Here is a 15,571-nt window from a genome sequence, read left to right as displayed (position 1 = left end):
CTTTACTGTGCAGAAGACAAATGCTGCTTTTAGCCATCTTAATTTAAATGAAACAAGCACAGAAACAGTTTCTAAACCTTGTCAAATTGTTTGGTTTTTTTTAACTTTCCCTTTATTATTTTTCGTAGTTTATGTTTAACACAATCCTGTATTTACTTTTTTTGGCCTGGTTCCAAATGAGGTGTGTGGTGGAATGGTCATTTCTTAATCTAAGGTTCTATTGTATTGAATAATCTCAATTTTATTTTAAAACATGCCATTGAGGTTTAGCTCCTTTGTGCCCTGCTTTCTCTCCTGCTCTATGAGTCCCCTATTCTGGATATAACAGGCCAAAGTTGGTAATATATGCTTCAACCACAATGCACTGGTGTGTTCAGGGTAGTGTTGAAGTGAGGAGTCTACAGGCCAACAATAGTTTTTGCTGCAGTTACCCTTTAATTGAATCAGTTCTGCTTCTGCTCTCCATATGACTTTTGACCAATTGTACCAATACAGCCATACTTAGTTTCTGCACCATCCATAGAAGCAGAGTTGAGCAACATGCCTACAAAATGAATTGTACACATACCTCTATTTCTCACACCTGGGTAGTGCTCCTACTTTGAAAGTAGTTCACATAGAAAAATGTTAGCAACTATTGTTCTTTGGGAGTTGCCTCTGTAGATTCAGGCTGATGAGACAGTGCCCTCTGACAGGTGGAGCTCGCAGAACCATTGTAAGGCTGTGTCTGTGGAAACTGCATGAGTCGCCCCTAAGGATGCTAAACATCCACGCCTGTCCAAGAAAGTGCATTCTCCAACCATCTGAGTTTGACTGCGAAGAATAGTAGGAAACCTGTCTGTGTCCATTTAGTGCCATAGACCACTCTTTCACCTCCTTGTTATTCAACATCAAGGGGCATTTTGCAGCCTTGAGGCACAGTGGGGGTCTGCAAAGGCTTCTGCGATGTCAAGGCACCATGGACCAGCTTCCCATTACTGGAAATACACCTTTGAAGAACTTTAGTTTTCCAGCTGCCTTCCATGCTGGAGCACATATTAGTCCTCTTAGTTCAGGAGCAAACAGTGAAATAATCATTTCAGGGGATTTTTTAGGACAGCGCTGTAATGGTCTTGATATCCAAGGATCCTTTCCTGTACAACTCCCTAAAACAGTGATACTCGGACCCCGGGGGGTCAGGAACCAAAATAGTGATCAACATTACTCAAAAGAGCCATAGTACTGTGAATTGAACAGTATGACAGGGGGATATATACAGTTTATATATAGTATATGACTGACCAAGTATTATTATTTTATCAGCTACAATTGGTTAATAACATAGTAAAAGCATCCTGATTCGTTGATGATTAAATCACACAGTGCTTTAATATCATGTGCTACAAAGAGCCGCAAGAGACACATTAAAAAGCCACTTGCGGCTCATGAAGTCCCCTTCAGGCGGAGTATCACTGCCCTAATGTGTGGTAGAGTTAATTATCAGATTGATGTTCTGTATGTGAGGTGGCCAGTTAACACTGGATGGTCTGAGGGCTCTTCATTAAAATGCTCAGGTGGCATGCTGCATTACTCAAGTGATCACTTTGTAAGAATGATGACGGTGTTACCATTTCCCCTTCTTAGCATGGCAGCATGAATGAAGACGAGATGTAGAATTAACAATAATCGCCTGTTTCTGTTCCACCTGCCATTGCAGTCAAACTACAGAAACAAAAGCAGAGACAGAGGCAGAACAAAAAGTGACAAAACCTTAATCAGGCAGAATGTATGTTCAAATATTGTTGACTCAAGCAGGGGCTTTGTTTACATTGTAAAGTGTAACTTTTATTAGCTTTTGATTTTACCAGACTCCAGTTCTACGTTGTGCTGACTATAGATACTTAAAGTAAGGCAGGACAGAGCTGACAAAGATGCAGGATAAACCAGGGGCTTTACTTAGGAAAAGATGTTTGACTGGAACATTCACTGCAAAATAGCACTTTGCAGAAAAGAAACCCACCCAGTACATGTTACTCTGGCATGAGGGGTCACCCCAACTGCCCATCTATCCCCCCCCTTTTCAGTTGCTGGTAACTTGACAAACATTTCTACGGGGGTGGTATTTTCCATGGGTAGTCTTAACACAAATGTGATTTTTTTTTTAATTTCCTTCTGATCTGGAGCAAAATAGTTTAAGCCTTTAGAGTGTGGAAAAACAAACAAACAAGTCAACCACATTTCCTATCTCAAATTTCCTCTCAGAAATTGTGTTCACATACCTCAAGTAGCTGAAGCCAGAAGCTTCACCCTTGTCTCACAGAGACTTACACCTAGTCTGCACTAGAAAAGGCTTGTCACTAGTGCTATACAGGCAAACCCTTCTAGTGTAAGTGCAGCTTATACTGGCAAGAGAGTGCTTTTTGCCTGTATAACCTATACCAGTTCCCTGAAATAAGCTATTTTGGGGGAAAAAAGGACTTTTTTTGCCAGTATAACTTTATTTTGCCTAGGACTTTTGCTGGTATAAAAAATTATTAAAAATCTCACACCCCTAACCAATGTTGTTATACCAGCAAAAGTTTTAAGAAATCAAGCCAGGTTTGGAACAAAAATATTGTGCAATGTTTTAAATAAGTTAAAATTTTCAGTTAGCTGGTGATGCAACACTTGTGTGGTTTAGAACATTGTGGGGATCTGAATCCCCACAAACAAGTTGTTACTAAAAGGACTCAAGGAGTAAATGCATATCATCCCCTGCTGTTCCCAGCAAAACCAGTGCTGTTTCCAGGAGGATGAGTTGGGGCATAGCAGAAGCCACCCCAGGAAGTGTATTGTGGAACTCAGCTACCTGGAGGCTCATAGAGATGTGGACTGTGGGTGGGTCAGCTACTCAGTTACACCAACCTTTGCTTCTATGAGGGGGCAGAGAGTGGTAAATGAGGAGACTGGCTACCACAGTCTGGGTTAGGAAGACACTCCTCCCTTTTCAGGCTACTGTGGCATTCCCCTCTACCCAGGAAGTGGCCAGCAGCGGACCAGCATTTGTCCCCAGGGCAGCGGTTTTCAAACTTTTTTTCTGGAGACCCCGTTGAAGAAAATTGTTGATGCCTGTGACCCAACAGAGCTTAGGATGAGCAGCTTGGGGTGTGGGAGGAGCTCAGGGCTGAGCAGAGGGTTGGATATGGGGGTGAGGGCTGTGGGGTGCAGGAATGAGGAGTTCACGGTGTGAGAGGGGGCTCTGGCTGGGGCAGGGATGTGGGAGGGGGGTCAGGATCTGGGCTGGGGGTGCAGGCGCTGGGGGATTTGGGGTGTAGGAGGGGGTTCCAGGCTTGTGGGATATCAGGGCTGGGGCAGGGGATTGGGGCCTGGTAAGCAGCGCAGCCGGGGTGCAGAGGCAGGCCCAGAAGTGGCCAGCAGTGAGTCTGGCTCCTAGGTGGAGGTGCGACTCTCACCCGCAGGCCCACCCCACCAATGGGAATGTGGAGCCAGTCCTCAAGCAGGGGCAGCACGCGGAGCCCCGTGGCCCCCCTGCCTTGAAGCCAGACCCGCTGCTGGCCACTTCCGGGGCACAGCGGGGTGTCGGAAAGGTAGACACTAGCCTGCCTTAACTGGGCAGCACTGCCGCTGGGACATTTAATGGCCAGAGCCGCTGCAACCGAGTCCCTTCCATTCTGCGACTCAGTTGTGGGTCGCAACCCATGGTTTGAAAAACACTACCCTAGGGATTAAAGCAAGGGAAGCAATTTATGCAGAGTGTGGAGCTTTAGTTACGGGCATTTCACAGTTAAAGACAGCTGGTTGCTGCATCATTCTGCAAGTAGGAATTTACAAGCCACATAGCTTAATTTCTTCACCTTCTCTCCACTCCCCCCTCCCACTTTTATAGAAAAACAAGTTAAATAAGGAGAGGAAAATGGCATTCGTTCAACATTCAGGTTGAGAAATCAAAATCAGACACTCCAATGACAGGAAATTTCAAAAGCAAAAGTTGCTGCCAGCATAACTCAGCCCCATTGCACTGAAGTGTGCTTATAGTCCAGTTTTCTCTTCTAAAATGTAAGCTACCATATATTATATACCCTAATATGTTGGATGGGTAGGGGGGCAAGAGTTAATGTTGTGGCAGCAACCTTATGTTTTGGAATTTCATAGAAATTAGAAATGGAGAAAAAGACAAATCCAGTTCAGCTCCTGGCCTTACAGGATTTCCTGGCACCAATGACTGTTGCATTAAAAGGCAACCTTTTGCATTTCAAGTAAATGCAGCTGAACTGTGTTCTTGTGTAGTAATCTGCCTAACTTTGTGTGCTTCTTTCGTCTTAGGGGGCTGGCGATAGTTTTGTGGGAGCACTGGCTTTCTTCATGGCTTACTATCCCAATCTATCCATGGAAGAAGTGATCAGGAGGTCAAACTTCATCGCATCAGTGAGCGTCCAGGCATCAGGGACACAGTCTTCCTATCCCTTCAGGAAGGACTTGCCACAGGATCTTTTCTAACTCATGGTGTCAGACACCTGCATGTATTGATTGTACAATATGCCAGGCAAGGGAGTTCTGATTGTGCACAGGCAAGCTTTTTTCCCCCCTAAGAGATTCCAGGTACTCCGCTACTAAAGGAGTAGAGAGCAGGAAAGTCTTTATTCCCTTCTCAATCATTGATTCCCTGTTAAATTCTGGTCTATAGTAGAGCACTAGGGTTGCACTCTTTCATTCCAGCGAAATATTGTGGATCTGTCCCTTGCCCCACACACTGTGCAGGACAACCATTACTCTAATGGCAAAACTTAGTAATCGATGCGTTCAACATTTCACTCCACAAACTCATGTCTGTAAACTAAAGAGACATCCCACAACATGAGTAGGGATAACTGAGCTCTGAAATTCAGTGGCCTCCACCGAGTTTGCTGTGCTCTCCACTAATTAAGATTCTCCTTGATTTTGCTGAAGTTTCAAATCTGCCACCGAGGGAGATCGCTATTGAAATGTGAATAATAGTTAGCTTTGAGTTTTCAACCAAATTCCTATACTTCTTGCTCTCTGCGGCAAGTGCCTTAGGCCAAAGTGTGACTCATCAACCGTCTGGAGACCACACATACCAGCATGCAAAGTTCCATCTCATCCATAGTCCACTCAGACCACAATGAAACACTGCATGCTGGGTCCACATCTGCTAGTTATGTTTCTCTATTGCATGATGGCTGCAGTAGGCTCCATACTGTGTCCATTAGGTGAGGTTTTCTGGTTCTGGGCAAGCTGCTGATAAAGCCCTTAGGTGAGCGAGATGTACATACAAATTTATTAGCTGTTCAGTGTTCCAGGGAAACACATGCCAAGATGCCTAGTCAGTCTTATTTGGCCAGAAACACAAACTAGTTAAAGAACAAGAAACAATCACAATGCACTAGTCAAAAAGCTGGCTTAGACATCTACCATGGGCCTACTCAGGCATAAATTCAGATGTGAAAAATAAGTCCTACAAACATGGGCTTGATAAAAAGTTCTATATTGTGTGGTCAAATCCTGATCTCACGGGAGTTTTGCCATTGGCTTCAAAGGCAGTAGCCTTTAGCTCTACAGGATGCTACAGGTCACTTTACTACTTGTATTTCTTCTTCCCACCTCTACTATAAGCTCTGAAACACTGGTGCTCCTACGGTTTCATCGGTCCATTGTGGTTTAGAATGCTTCAAGCAACCCTTCCACTGAAGTTCCCCCGTAGAAAATGTTAATTTTTTATTCCTATGTGAAACAATAGTCAGTTTCTTTGACAATTACAGCCAGTTTCACAATGGAAAACACAGACAATGGGATCTATTTTAATTTTTTTATTGAAGATTGTAAAAATAACTCAAAAGGATAAATAAATGTTGATGTGATGATCTATGTCCAGACACTAAGATTTTTCTCTCTCTACATTGTTCTCATTCACAATGGCCTTCAAATCACAGGAGGCATTGATTGAGTACATTTCCTCTCTTTTTAGCACACGCTGCAGGATTTCAGAAGCGGCATTCCACCCCCCCCCCCCCCCCGAGTCCAACCCGTGTATAAAACAAGTCCATTTACAAGGTATTGTTCAGATGGAACGTATTTTTCTCTTCTCTGTGAAGAGAACACGTTGGTTCACTGTGGAAAGAAAGCAACTTGGTAGGAAAGCTCAAGTGTTAGGATTTATTAGAAAAAAAAAATCCACACCCCCACCTCCTGCTGGCCTCCATGCTTAAACACTGAATGAATGATTACTGGCACAGTGCCATTGCTGGCCAACCTGCTTTTAAGGACTTTAGCTCTGCATTCACTTTACAACATATAACTTTTAGTACACAGGTGTCTATTTTACCCCATGAAGGACAAACATTAGGATTTAAGTGACTGTGAAAATGGAACCTTCTCACTCAACAGCTGCTCGCCATGTCTATTCTGAGTCAGTCTGCTCTGCATAGGGACACAGAAAGGTTTTTACAACTTTTCTACTTGTCTTAGCACTGCTGAGTCCAGACAGGTATGGGAGAGTAAACTGGATTCTAATCTGCCTCGCATATCAACAATCCTTCAAGGACCACCTGCAGAATCTTTATTACAAGTGATGAGTGAACTACAAACTGAGCTGGACTTTAAGTCCTCAACCTGAAGTCAGGAAAATCATTTTACTTCTAACTTGTGCATGTGATATGGAAGTCACTATGAGAGAATGAGCATGGAAAATTACAATGCCGTTTGTTCAACCACCTTTCTGCTTAACGTGAATTTTAGTAACTTAACACTGAAAAATATGTAGGGCTGACACTGTCCACCATAGAGATAGTGCATTGAAGTCATTTTCCCAACATATTACAGCCTAGTTGTGACTGAAACCTTTACATTATGCACTGCAACCATCTGGGACTTCCTACCTCACTATAAAAAGTTCCCTAAATGCAGGTCCCATTGTTTATGAAATTCACTTCACTTTTTGTGTGTAAGTGCATATAGACAGAAAGTACATCTAATACTGTGTCTGGCCTCCATGGATGACCAGACTCAAATTTACCTGCCTTTCACACATGCCTCAGAGTCCCCCTTTCTCTCTGGTATAGACTATAGGAATTTTTTTCCCCCCTCCACCAAATGTGAACCCCAGGCCATTCCAAGCTACCTCCCATTTCTATTCTATAGGTTGCAACAGGCTGTTCTACCACCAAACTCCTGCTAGGCTGGGAGCACCACACTATAGCGCATTGCATACAAACTAGATAGTAAAAAGAACAGGAGGACTTATGGCACCTTAGAGGCTAACAAATGTATCTGAGCATAAGCTTTCGTGAGCTACAGCTCACTTCATCGGATGCATTCAGTGGAAAATACAGTGGGGAGTTTATATACACACAGAGAACATGAAACAATGGGTGTTACCATACACACTGTAATGAAAGTGATCAGGTAAGGTGAGCTATTATCGGCAGGAGAAAAAAACCTTTTGTAGTGATAATCAAGGTGGGCAGAAGTGGGGGAAAATAAACATGGGGAAATGTAAAATTTCCCCATGTTTATCCCCCCCCCACCCCACTGTTCCTCACGCGTTCTTTTCAACTGTTGGAAATGGCCCTCCTTGATTATCACTACAAAGTTTTTTTTTTGTTTGTTTCTCTCGCCTGCTGATAATAGCTCACCTTACCTGATCACTCTTGTTACAGTGTGTATGGTAACACCCATTGTTTCATGTTCTCTGTGTATATAAAATCTCCTTACTGTATTTTCCACTGCATGCATCCGATGGAACTGAGCTGTATGAAAGATTACGCTCAAATAAATTTGTTAGGCTCTAAGGTGCCACAAGTTCTACTTTTCTTTTTGCGGATACAGACTAACACGGCTGCTACTCTGAAAACTGGATAGTTTTTCTAGTGGGAGGGGGTTGTGGAATTTTCTGAAGCAATAAAGTTAATATGAAATTAATATACTCGTTTTCCAACCCAGGAAATGAATCCCACCACTGCTTGATCTAAGGCTTTCCCTTGCACATGAAATTCAGTTTCTGCCAACAGGAATATTTTTTGCGGAATTTGATTAAAATCTGCTTGTATCTCTAGAAGCCTCTCTCCACAGGCATCAAACGCCTGCATTCTTAAGTCAACAGAGAATATCAATGTTAATCTTCCACCAAGACTGCACTGAAGATAATATCCCTTATGACTATCAGCCAAATGGCTATATTACATATTCAGAGCAATGTGATTTTTTAAATTATGCCCCAGTTAAATATCAGATTACCAGGTGTTTTGCAGGAGGTACCGGGGATCTGTACGGACTTAACTCTCCCATGCTATTTTAAGAGCTAAAGCAGGTTAGAACGTCCTCAACTTAGCCTTTAATGTGTTAGTTACAAACTGGTGCCTTCCCAAGTCACCTTTTAAAATCCTCTTTAAAAAAAAAAAAAAAAAAACTCTTGGCAAGTGCTGTTGACACCCATGACTTACAACGAATCAGGTTTTAAATGATGGAGAATGTTGTGAGAGTCAGAGGAACACAGCAGAAGAGTGGAGAACTTTTCTCCAAACATCTGCATTTATTTCTATATTAGACATTTTTTAAATAATAGAAATATTTTAAATAAATTTCATCTTGATGTTTTGATGAGTTTACTGCTCTTTTGGTTTAAGTGTCCCAACGAACTTCTCTGCAGCTGCGTAGCTCACTGCTGCTTCTTACGAGACCACCTAGTCTAGTAAACTGAGCATGGAAGTAGGATGTACAAATTCTAATCTCTGCTCTGCCACTGTCTTGCTGTGAGGTCTTGGACAAGTCACTGCCTCATTGTGTCCATGCCACAGTCTGTAAAATGGGGTTAATATTACCTCCTCCCCCACTGGGACATTTTAAGGAATGGTACAGTGGTTTGAGCATGTAAAATGCTAAGTATTACTCTGCTTATACTCGATACATTGTTACATTAAACTGAAAAGAGTGTGCATCTTCCAGACAGCATCTAATTTCTTAAGTTCTTACCAATGGGATCATATTTCAGCAGGACCAATTTCTCCTGTAGTCGGGCTCTCTTGATGTTGAAACAGTAGCCCGTCCCTGCTGCACTCACCATCCTCACAAGGATGTACCTAAAATGACAAGGGACATCATTATGGCCAAAGGCAGATGCATACAGTGGTGGTGAACACTGTTTTTTAGTCAGTGTCTCCACTGCAGAAATTCCCCTTTGACATGGGCAGTTAAGTGAACTGAGACATTTAATGTCACCATTTGTGCCTATTAGGGACAATTTAGTGTCAATAAAATACTAAATTTAGCTGAGCTGTTATATGGGTTTGATCGCAAGAGTTGATGAGCAACTGCAACGTCAACAGATGTTGCCAATGTGCAGCTAAGCAATGCTGATGCACAAGTGCTGTAGGTCAAGAAACTAAGTTCTGGGAGCAGACCCTGGTTTCTCTCCCCAGGCCAGCGGGCACATCATACAGGACAAGTATAAGGGAGGCAGTGAAAGCAACTTGAAATATTCACACTAAAGCTGCTTGGAAATCTTTGGTCTGAACAGTTTTCTGTTGGAAAAAGATGTTTCAACACAACCACTTGTTTTTCTTATGAAAATCACGTTGACAAAATTTCCCACACAAAAAGATTCAAAACTATTTTTAATTTCCAAAAAAATTTCAAAATTAATTTTTCATTTTGAAAATTACTTCCCCCCACACCTCTCTGTTAGTTTTACGATATTTCATGATGTCTGTAGCATTAGTGCGTAAGACAACAGGTCATATTCTGCCATGCCATAATACACGCTACTTCTGCTGACATGGTCCAAATCAGAAATTTCAAAATATCAAATTTTACTGTGAAACAGAAATTCCAAATTTTGATCAGTTTTAATTAAAACCTCCTACCAGCAAATCCATGAATAGCAGGGAACTCTGCCTGGAAAGGGTGATGGGAGGGACACAGGCAGAGAAGCTATTGATCTGAAAGAAGGCAGGGATTCAGGGAGTCTAAGAGGTGGCACTTGGAGTGAAGGGGAACCTATGGGCCAGGGGTTGGGAGGTTTGAAAACCACCCCACTAAAATCATGATGCTTTTAGAGTGCAGAGTCTATAGCAGGACTGTATATTTTAACATCAGCCTGAGGTTAATTGCTATTGAATGGAACACAGACCATGGCCAAGAGAAGTAGTTTCCACACTGAAATAAGACAAAAAAGAAAAGATCTGCATACAACTGACTTAGTATGGCTCCTTTTTAGGAAAGGAATGGAGGATGATCATATTTAAAGGTATCCAGGTTATAGCCAATACAGTATCTCAGAATACAGAGCCCAACTGTCTCTTCCACTGCACTGGGACCTATAGCAGTATGTAGATGGAGTGAGGGACATACAAAAAAGGAAAGCAGAGCTTCTCACCATGGTATGTCACAGAAACAGGTCAAGAGGCAGCAAGATTGGCGAGATGGTACTTCTCCAGAGCATCATGCCCTCACAAACCTCCAGATGATGCTAAGCCAATGGAGGAATTGGGGCAGCAGCCATGTACCGTAGAGAGAAGAAGAGGAGAAACTGGGGTATAATGTGAAGGCAACTGAGCCTCCCTGCAAATCCGTAAGTACTGCCAGCTCTCTGGTACTCCCCAGGATCTCAGGGCATCCGGAGGCTAGGGAAGGAGGGTCAAGCCCCTTAACCATTTCTCCAGTGATGATGATCTCTCCTTTTCCATCGCAATGAAATGTTCTGAAGAAAGCATTGCAGGTAGAAACCACATTCAATTTCCTGGCTCACAGACAATATGATCCCTTGAAATTAAACAGAGAAAAATCCCTATTTGCTCACCCATGCAATGTCACTCCCAACAGCATATACAGTACATGTGGCTTTGCCTGGTCTGATTTAAAGTCTAGTTTTACATGAAAAAAAAAATTCTTCCCCCCCCCTCCTCAAATAAAGGGTAACCACTAGACTTCCCTCACCTAAAAGACCCAGTGAATGACCCAGTTTTCTGTCATCTCCTGTACACCCACTACAGGGGTCAGGCATAGCACCTGCAACTACGTAGCAGACTCCTTTCCCCATACCTCTCCCACTTCCTCAAACGCCTTCTGGTCAGTCTATCACTCTTTCTAGCCCAGTGATATCAGTATAACCAGAGTTTGAAACTCTTATTTGGTACATGTCTGAGGGCAGCTTCTTTTTGAGTAAGACACTTCGTTATGAAAATTTCCAACTTAATCTGGCAACCCAAGTCAGATGCTCTAGTGAGGTGTAGGCAGAACAAGAAGGGAGGAATTCTAGGGGAGAGACCCAAAAAGGGAAAGCAAAGGGGCCAGAGGAAGACCAATAAAATCACGAAGAAAGAAGGGATGAGAACACAAAACCAAAAAGAGAAGCACTTGGTTTTGAAAATAAATTTCGTTTCTTAATGAAGGAGGAGCAGCACAAAGACAGAATAAAAAGGGGAAAAATACAAGAAAAAAAAGCCATAAAAAGCTTTTAGGTTAGTGAAATTAATTCCTCGAGAAAACTTTACCATGCTCTGTTCATTGGTGGGAGGGGATGATGGCAGAACATAATTGCTATTAAGGCTGATATCAAACTGAGACCCCTCCTATTGGGCATGTACTTTAAAACTGCACTTTGAATGTCAAGCCCTGACAATTCTGCAGAAACACCACAAGAGGAGAGACACTTCCAACCCAGCAGGTGCCTGGCACCAGCTTCATTTGGGGATGATTTTTAAATCTTCAACAAGAAGCATACCAGGAGGTCCTCTTTCCAGAGCTTTGCAGTACAAACTATTACAGATCCATGCAGGAATGCACCTTCTGAGAACCAGGGGAAACAAGAGGGATGTTTTATTGACAGTTCATCACTTTGGTCTCTTGGATTTGTCTAAATACCTTACAAATACAATTTTGGCCATAACTGTTCATCCCTCATTATATAAACATATATATTCATTCTTGTCTCCTTACTTCTGGGGGAGCAAAGACACATTTTTCAGAGTCCTTTATTTTCTTCCCAGGCCCAGACTATGCCAATCTTCTTTTTAGCCCATGGGATCCAGATCCATCTTCCTCCACAGCCCATTAACACCATTCTTGAGAGGGGCCAGGTGCTCAGAACTCTGTCTCTGCTGCACTTCCAGCCCAGACGGAGAATGTGTTAGAACTTTGCCCTCTACAATAGTTACTTTATTAACTGAAAGTGATGGCACCCATCCTGAAACTTGTTCAGCAAAATAGACACAAGCAACTGGTTTATGATCATTATACACAATTCCATATTCTACTAGGAAGGTAATGCTGATAAAAACACCACATGCATTAGCCTGGACCCCACAGAGGTCCAAACTGACCACATATGCATCCAGATTGCCCCCACTTAATGAATAACGCTCGGCAAGTAGGTGACTATGACGATCCCTCAGAGAGTTTCTCTCTAATTGTCCTGTTCAGGGAAGAGGGTTGCCATGGAGTCCCTCCCCCCAAAGTGCACCACAGGGTTGGACTCAACCCTCTCAGGTCATCCAGGGGACAAGACCATGTGCATGGAGGCCCTGTGCTTCTTCACTGTCTCACACAGCTTTTTGGAGCTCTGCTGCCAGGGATCCTTCTGCAATGGCTGCCTTCAGAAACTCCATTAAAATTAGATCCCCACCATAGAGACGATCCTACAGGAAAAGCAGCACAGCCCCAGGTCTCTAGAACTTACTCAAGTAATTCTTCCAGGACTAGTTCATTGATATGCACCCTGCCAGATCCTGCCTCCACCCAAAAAGGGTCATTTGCTGCCCAATGCTATCTCCGTGCAGAATCTAACCCTGGGGCATACCCTTCATGGGGCAGTACTGCAGATCTGCCATTCCAGAGGGTGGGGGGAGAGACTACATGCAAAGGAGATGCAGTCTGGCTCCTAGGTTGAAGGAGGACAAATACTTCATGTACATTCAGAGATTCTGCGAGAACCCCATATTTGCATATGATTGAAGGACGCAATTGTGGGAAGCAGATCATTTTCAATAGCTCAAACCAGTAAAACGTCACTTACTTGGATTTGCTCTTGGCCACTGTTTTTGGAGCACAATGATGAGGGGAAGAAAAAGAAAAAGATACATTACCATCTTGTTTTCTTTTAACTATTAACATATAAAAATTATTACAGCTTTGCACAAAAGCTGCTTTTGGAACAGTCCCAGAGCAGCCAGGCAAAGACAATCAGTTGTAAAGGAGATTCCTCTTGCCTTGTATAGCTAGGCCATGCCAAAATCCAGCTTTATTTCCCCCATCATATCATTTTTAAAATTATTTGTGCAGTGCCTAGCTCAGTAGGCCCTGGCCCGCTTGTACCCTCCAGGCAATACTGCAATGTAAGTGAAAGTATAGCAAAATCCGCTCTATGTTCTGTCTGCACAATCAAAGCTCTTGTTCAAGCCCCTAGTAGTTCTGACTACTCCCACTTCAGGTTCTTTCAAAATACTGTGAAGATCAGATCCCTTGTCACTGTATCACTTCACTCTCAGAATCCCTCCACAGGCTTCCAGTTTTACACTGCATAAAAGCTCAAGCTTCTTGCACTTACATTTAAGGACCTTCTCAGCTCTGCCTTTTCCTTCTATTTTTTTATCTTAATCTCTTAAGCCCCTCAAGCACTCTAGCAACACTCATTTATCCACTTCTCCCACCAATATAGGCATTCTGCCCCTTTCACAAAGAATACCTTTCCTGAGCTGAAACATAAGGCAGCTACCCTCCTCTTCAAATCTCTCTCTAAAGCCCATTTCTGCTGGAACACCTACAAGAAATCACACAACCAATGATGATGAGCTGAGGAAGGCAGGATCCCTGGCAGATCCTGCGTCTACCCAGACGGGGTCATCCACCCCCCCACTATTACCTCCATGCAAAATCCAATCCTGGGAAATGCCCTCCATGGGGACAGTACTGCAGATCTCCCTTTCCACAGAGCAAGGGAGGGATCCACAAGCACATGAGCTTATGTTACCATCTTCCTTCATTGAGATTCTTACCCTCACAAGAATATTTTCTTAAATTAGACTGGAAACTCTTTGGGGCATGAACTGTCCTCCACTGTCTGTTTATACAGCCCTCAACACAAAGGGGCCCAATCCAGAATCTGTAATACAAGTAATAATGCAGCACACATCACCACAAGTAATGTCCCAAAAGTTACCTTATATTGGACATTCAGGTTTCATTTGTAATGTATGTGTATTGCAGTAGCACCTATGGGGGCCCCACTCATGGACCATGAGCTCAATGTACTAGGCATTGTACAAATGCAGAACAAAAAGATGGTCCCTGCCTCAAAGATAGTACAATCTAAATAATGTTTTAAACTATTTCTTTTTCTTTCGTTCTTTTAACTAAGCCTTTCTTTCACAGTTGCTGACAGTAGTTTATGGAATTCAGATATTTTATCTCACTGCCGTTTTAAGTTTTCAGTCCACACTTGGGCCTGTTCTGACATGTCCATATGGGTTTCCAGATGACCAAGGACTCAGCCAAGTTCAGGATTAGGGTCCTCGTCATCAAATGGCCAAACCATCCCTTCATTTTTAAAATGACTTAACTCACAGGTAAACTTTGAATAAGATGTGATATTTCTAGTAATTAAATACTGTTAGCCCTGTAATTGCTCACTCACAGCTGGGGCTTTGAACATCTCCTAGGATGACATGGCTGGTTTACAGATACATGCCTGAGAAGCAGAAGGGAAAGACCAGCCAAGCCACTCGGGCAGATCTCTTAAAATTCACCTGCAGCCCCCACCTCCCTTCTTGTTACATTCACTGCAGCCTCCACCTGCCCCCCTCTGCAGTAGCAGCCTAGGTGCTGCTGGAGCAGGCAGGGTGCAGGGCTAGGTGCCCCCTGTGCCACTCCTCCCTTTCGGCTAGCTGGGGTGTTTGAGCTCGGCCTCGATCACCTGCCCCAGTCGCTCGGATTCAGTTTGACAGGGTCGCTGTGGGGGGTGCCCAGGGACCTGCAGCGATCAGAGCGCAACGCAGGCACCCCCCACCGTGACCACGCTCCGTGGGCCCGACCCAGAGCCCCCTACAGCCAAGGGAAGGGGGGGCGGTGGAGGGGGCGCTCGCCAGCTGGCCTCATATGGGTGCAGCCCGCCAGCGTAGAGCCTCGCGCCATGGCGGGGCCCGTCTGACTCGAGGGGTCCACGTGATTCCGGGGCGCGCTGCCCGCCGGGAGATGTAGTCCCAGGTGGCGCCGCAATGCCCGCCGGGAGATGTAGTGCCGATGAGGGAGGAGCAGTCGCGCAGCCTGGGCCCAAGTGCGTCCTTGACACCGTTAGACCCAAGCCTCCTCCCGCTGCCCGTCGCTCCTCCCCCGCCGCCGCCGCCGCCGCCCCAGCTAGCAGCAGCTGCGCGGAGCCGGATCCCCTTCCCCACTCACAGGCGGCCACCGTCAGGAACATGGCGCCCACTCCGCCGTGAGACCCCCCTCCGCTCCTTCGGCCGGCTCCGGAGTCCAGAACCACCGCCGCAACCGCTTCCGGGGCGCGGGCGCAACCGCTTCCGGGGCACTAGAGAGCCGGGCAGACGGAGAGGGCGGGGCTGGTGACGCTAAAGCCCCGCCCTTTGAG

General features: G+C 44.4%; 2 protein-coding genes across 5 annotated transcripts in view; one reads left to right on the top strand and one right to left on the bottom strand.

Annotated features, from left to right (window-relative positions):
- RBKS (ribokinase) overlaps positions 1-5,862 on the top strand; it is a 105,651-nt gene extending 99,789 nt beyond the window's left edge. For all 4 annotated transcript variants that reach the window (XM_043511634.1, XM_043511633.1, XM_038396240.2 and 1 more), the window contains one exon: positions 4,303-5,862. In XM_043511634.1, coding sequence (XP_043367569.1) covers positions 4,303-4,476 — 174 coding nt within the window. In that variant the 3' untranslated portion in view covers positions 4,477-5,862. The remainder of the gene's footprint in view (positions 1-4,302) is intronic.
- Positions 5,791-15,498, bottom strand: MRPL33 (mitochondrial ribosomal protein L33). The gene is made up of 4 exons (XM_038396247.2): positions 15,382-15,498; positions 13,004-13,022; positions 8,965-9,071; positions 5,791-6,105 (listed from the first exon to the last, which is right to left on the bottom strand). Exons 1-4 carry the CDS (start codon positions 15,401-15,403, stop codon positions 6,056-6,058), a joined length of 198 nt encoding a protein of 65 aa, XP_038252175.1. The 5' UTR covers positions 15,404-15,498; the 3' UTR covers positions 5,791-6,055.
- Between the last annotated feature and the right edge of the window lie 73 nt (positions 15,499-15,571).

Source organism: Dermochelys coriacea, chromosome 3 (assembly GCF_009764565.3).
Source record: "Dermochelys coriacea isolate rDerCor1 chromosome 3, rDerCor1.pri.v4, whole genome shotgun sequence".
In the NCBI taxonomy this organism is placed as follows: Eukaryota; Metazoa; Chordata; order Testudines; family Dermochelyidae; genus Dermochelys; species Dermochelys coriacea.
The sequence above is the reverse complement of the archived record's forward strand: the minus strand, read 5'-3'. Positions and strand labels throughout refer to the sequence as shown.

What these genes read in the sequence shown, in the direction of transcription:
- MRPL33 (XM_038396247.2), bottom strand. Translation starts at nt 15,403, where the DNA reads ATGTTCCTGACGGTGGCCGCCT. An exon ending in GCTGAAATATGATCCCATTG is followed by an intron (nt 6,106 to 8,964) that starts GTAAGAACTTAA and finishes TTCTTTCCACAG; the next exon opens with TGAACCAACGTGTTCTCTTC.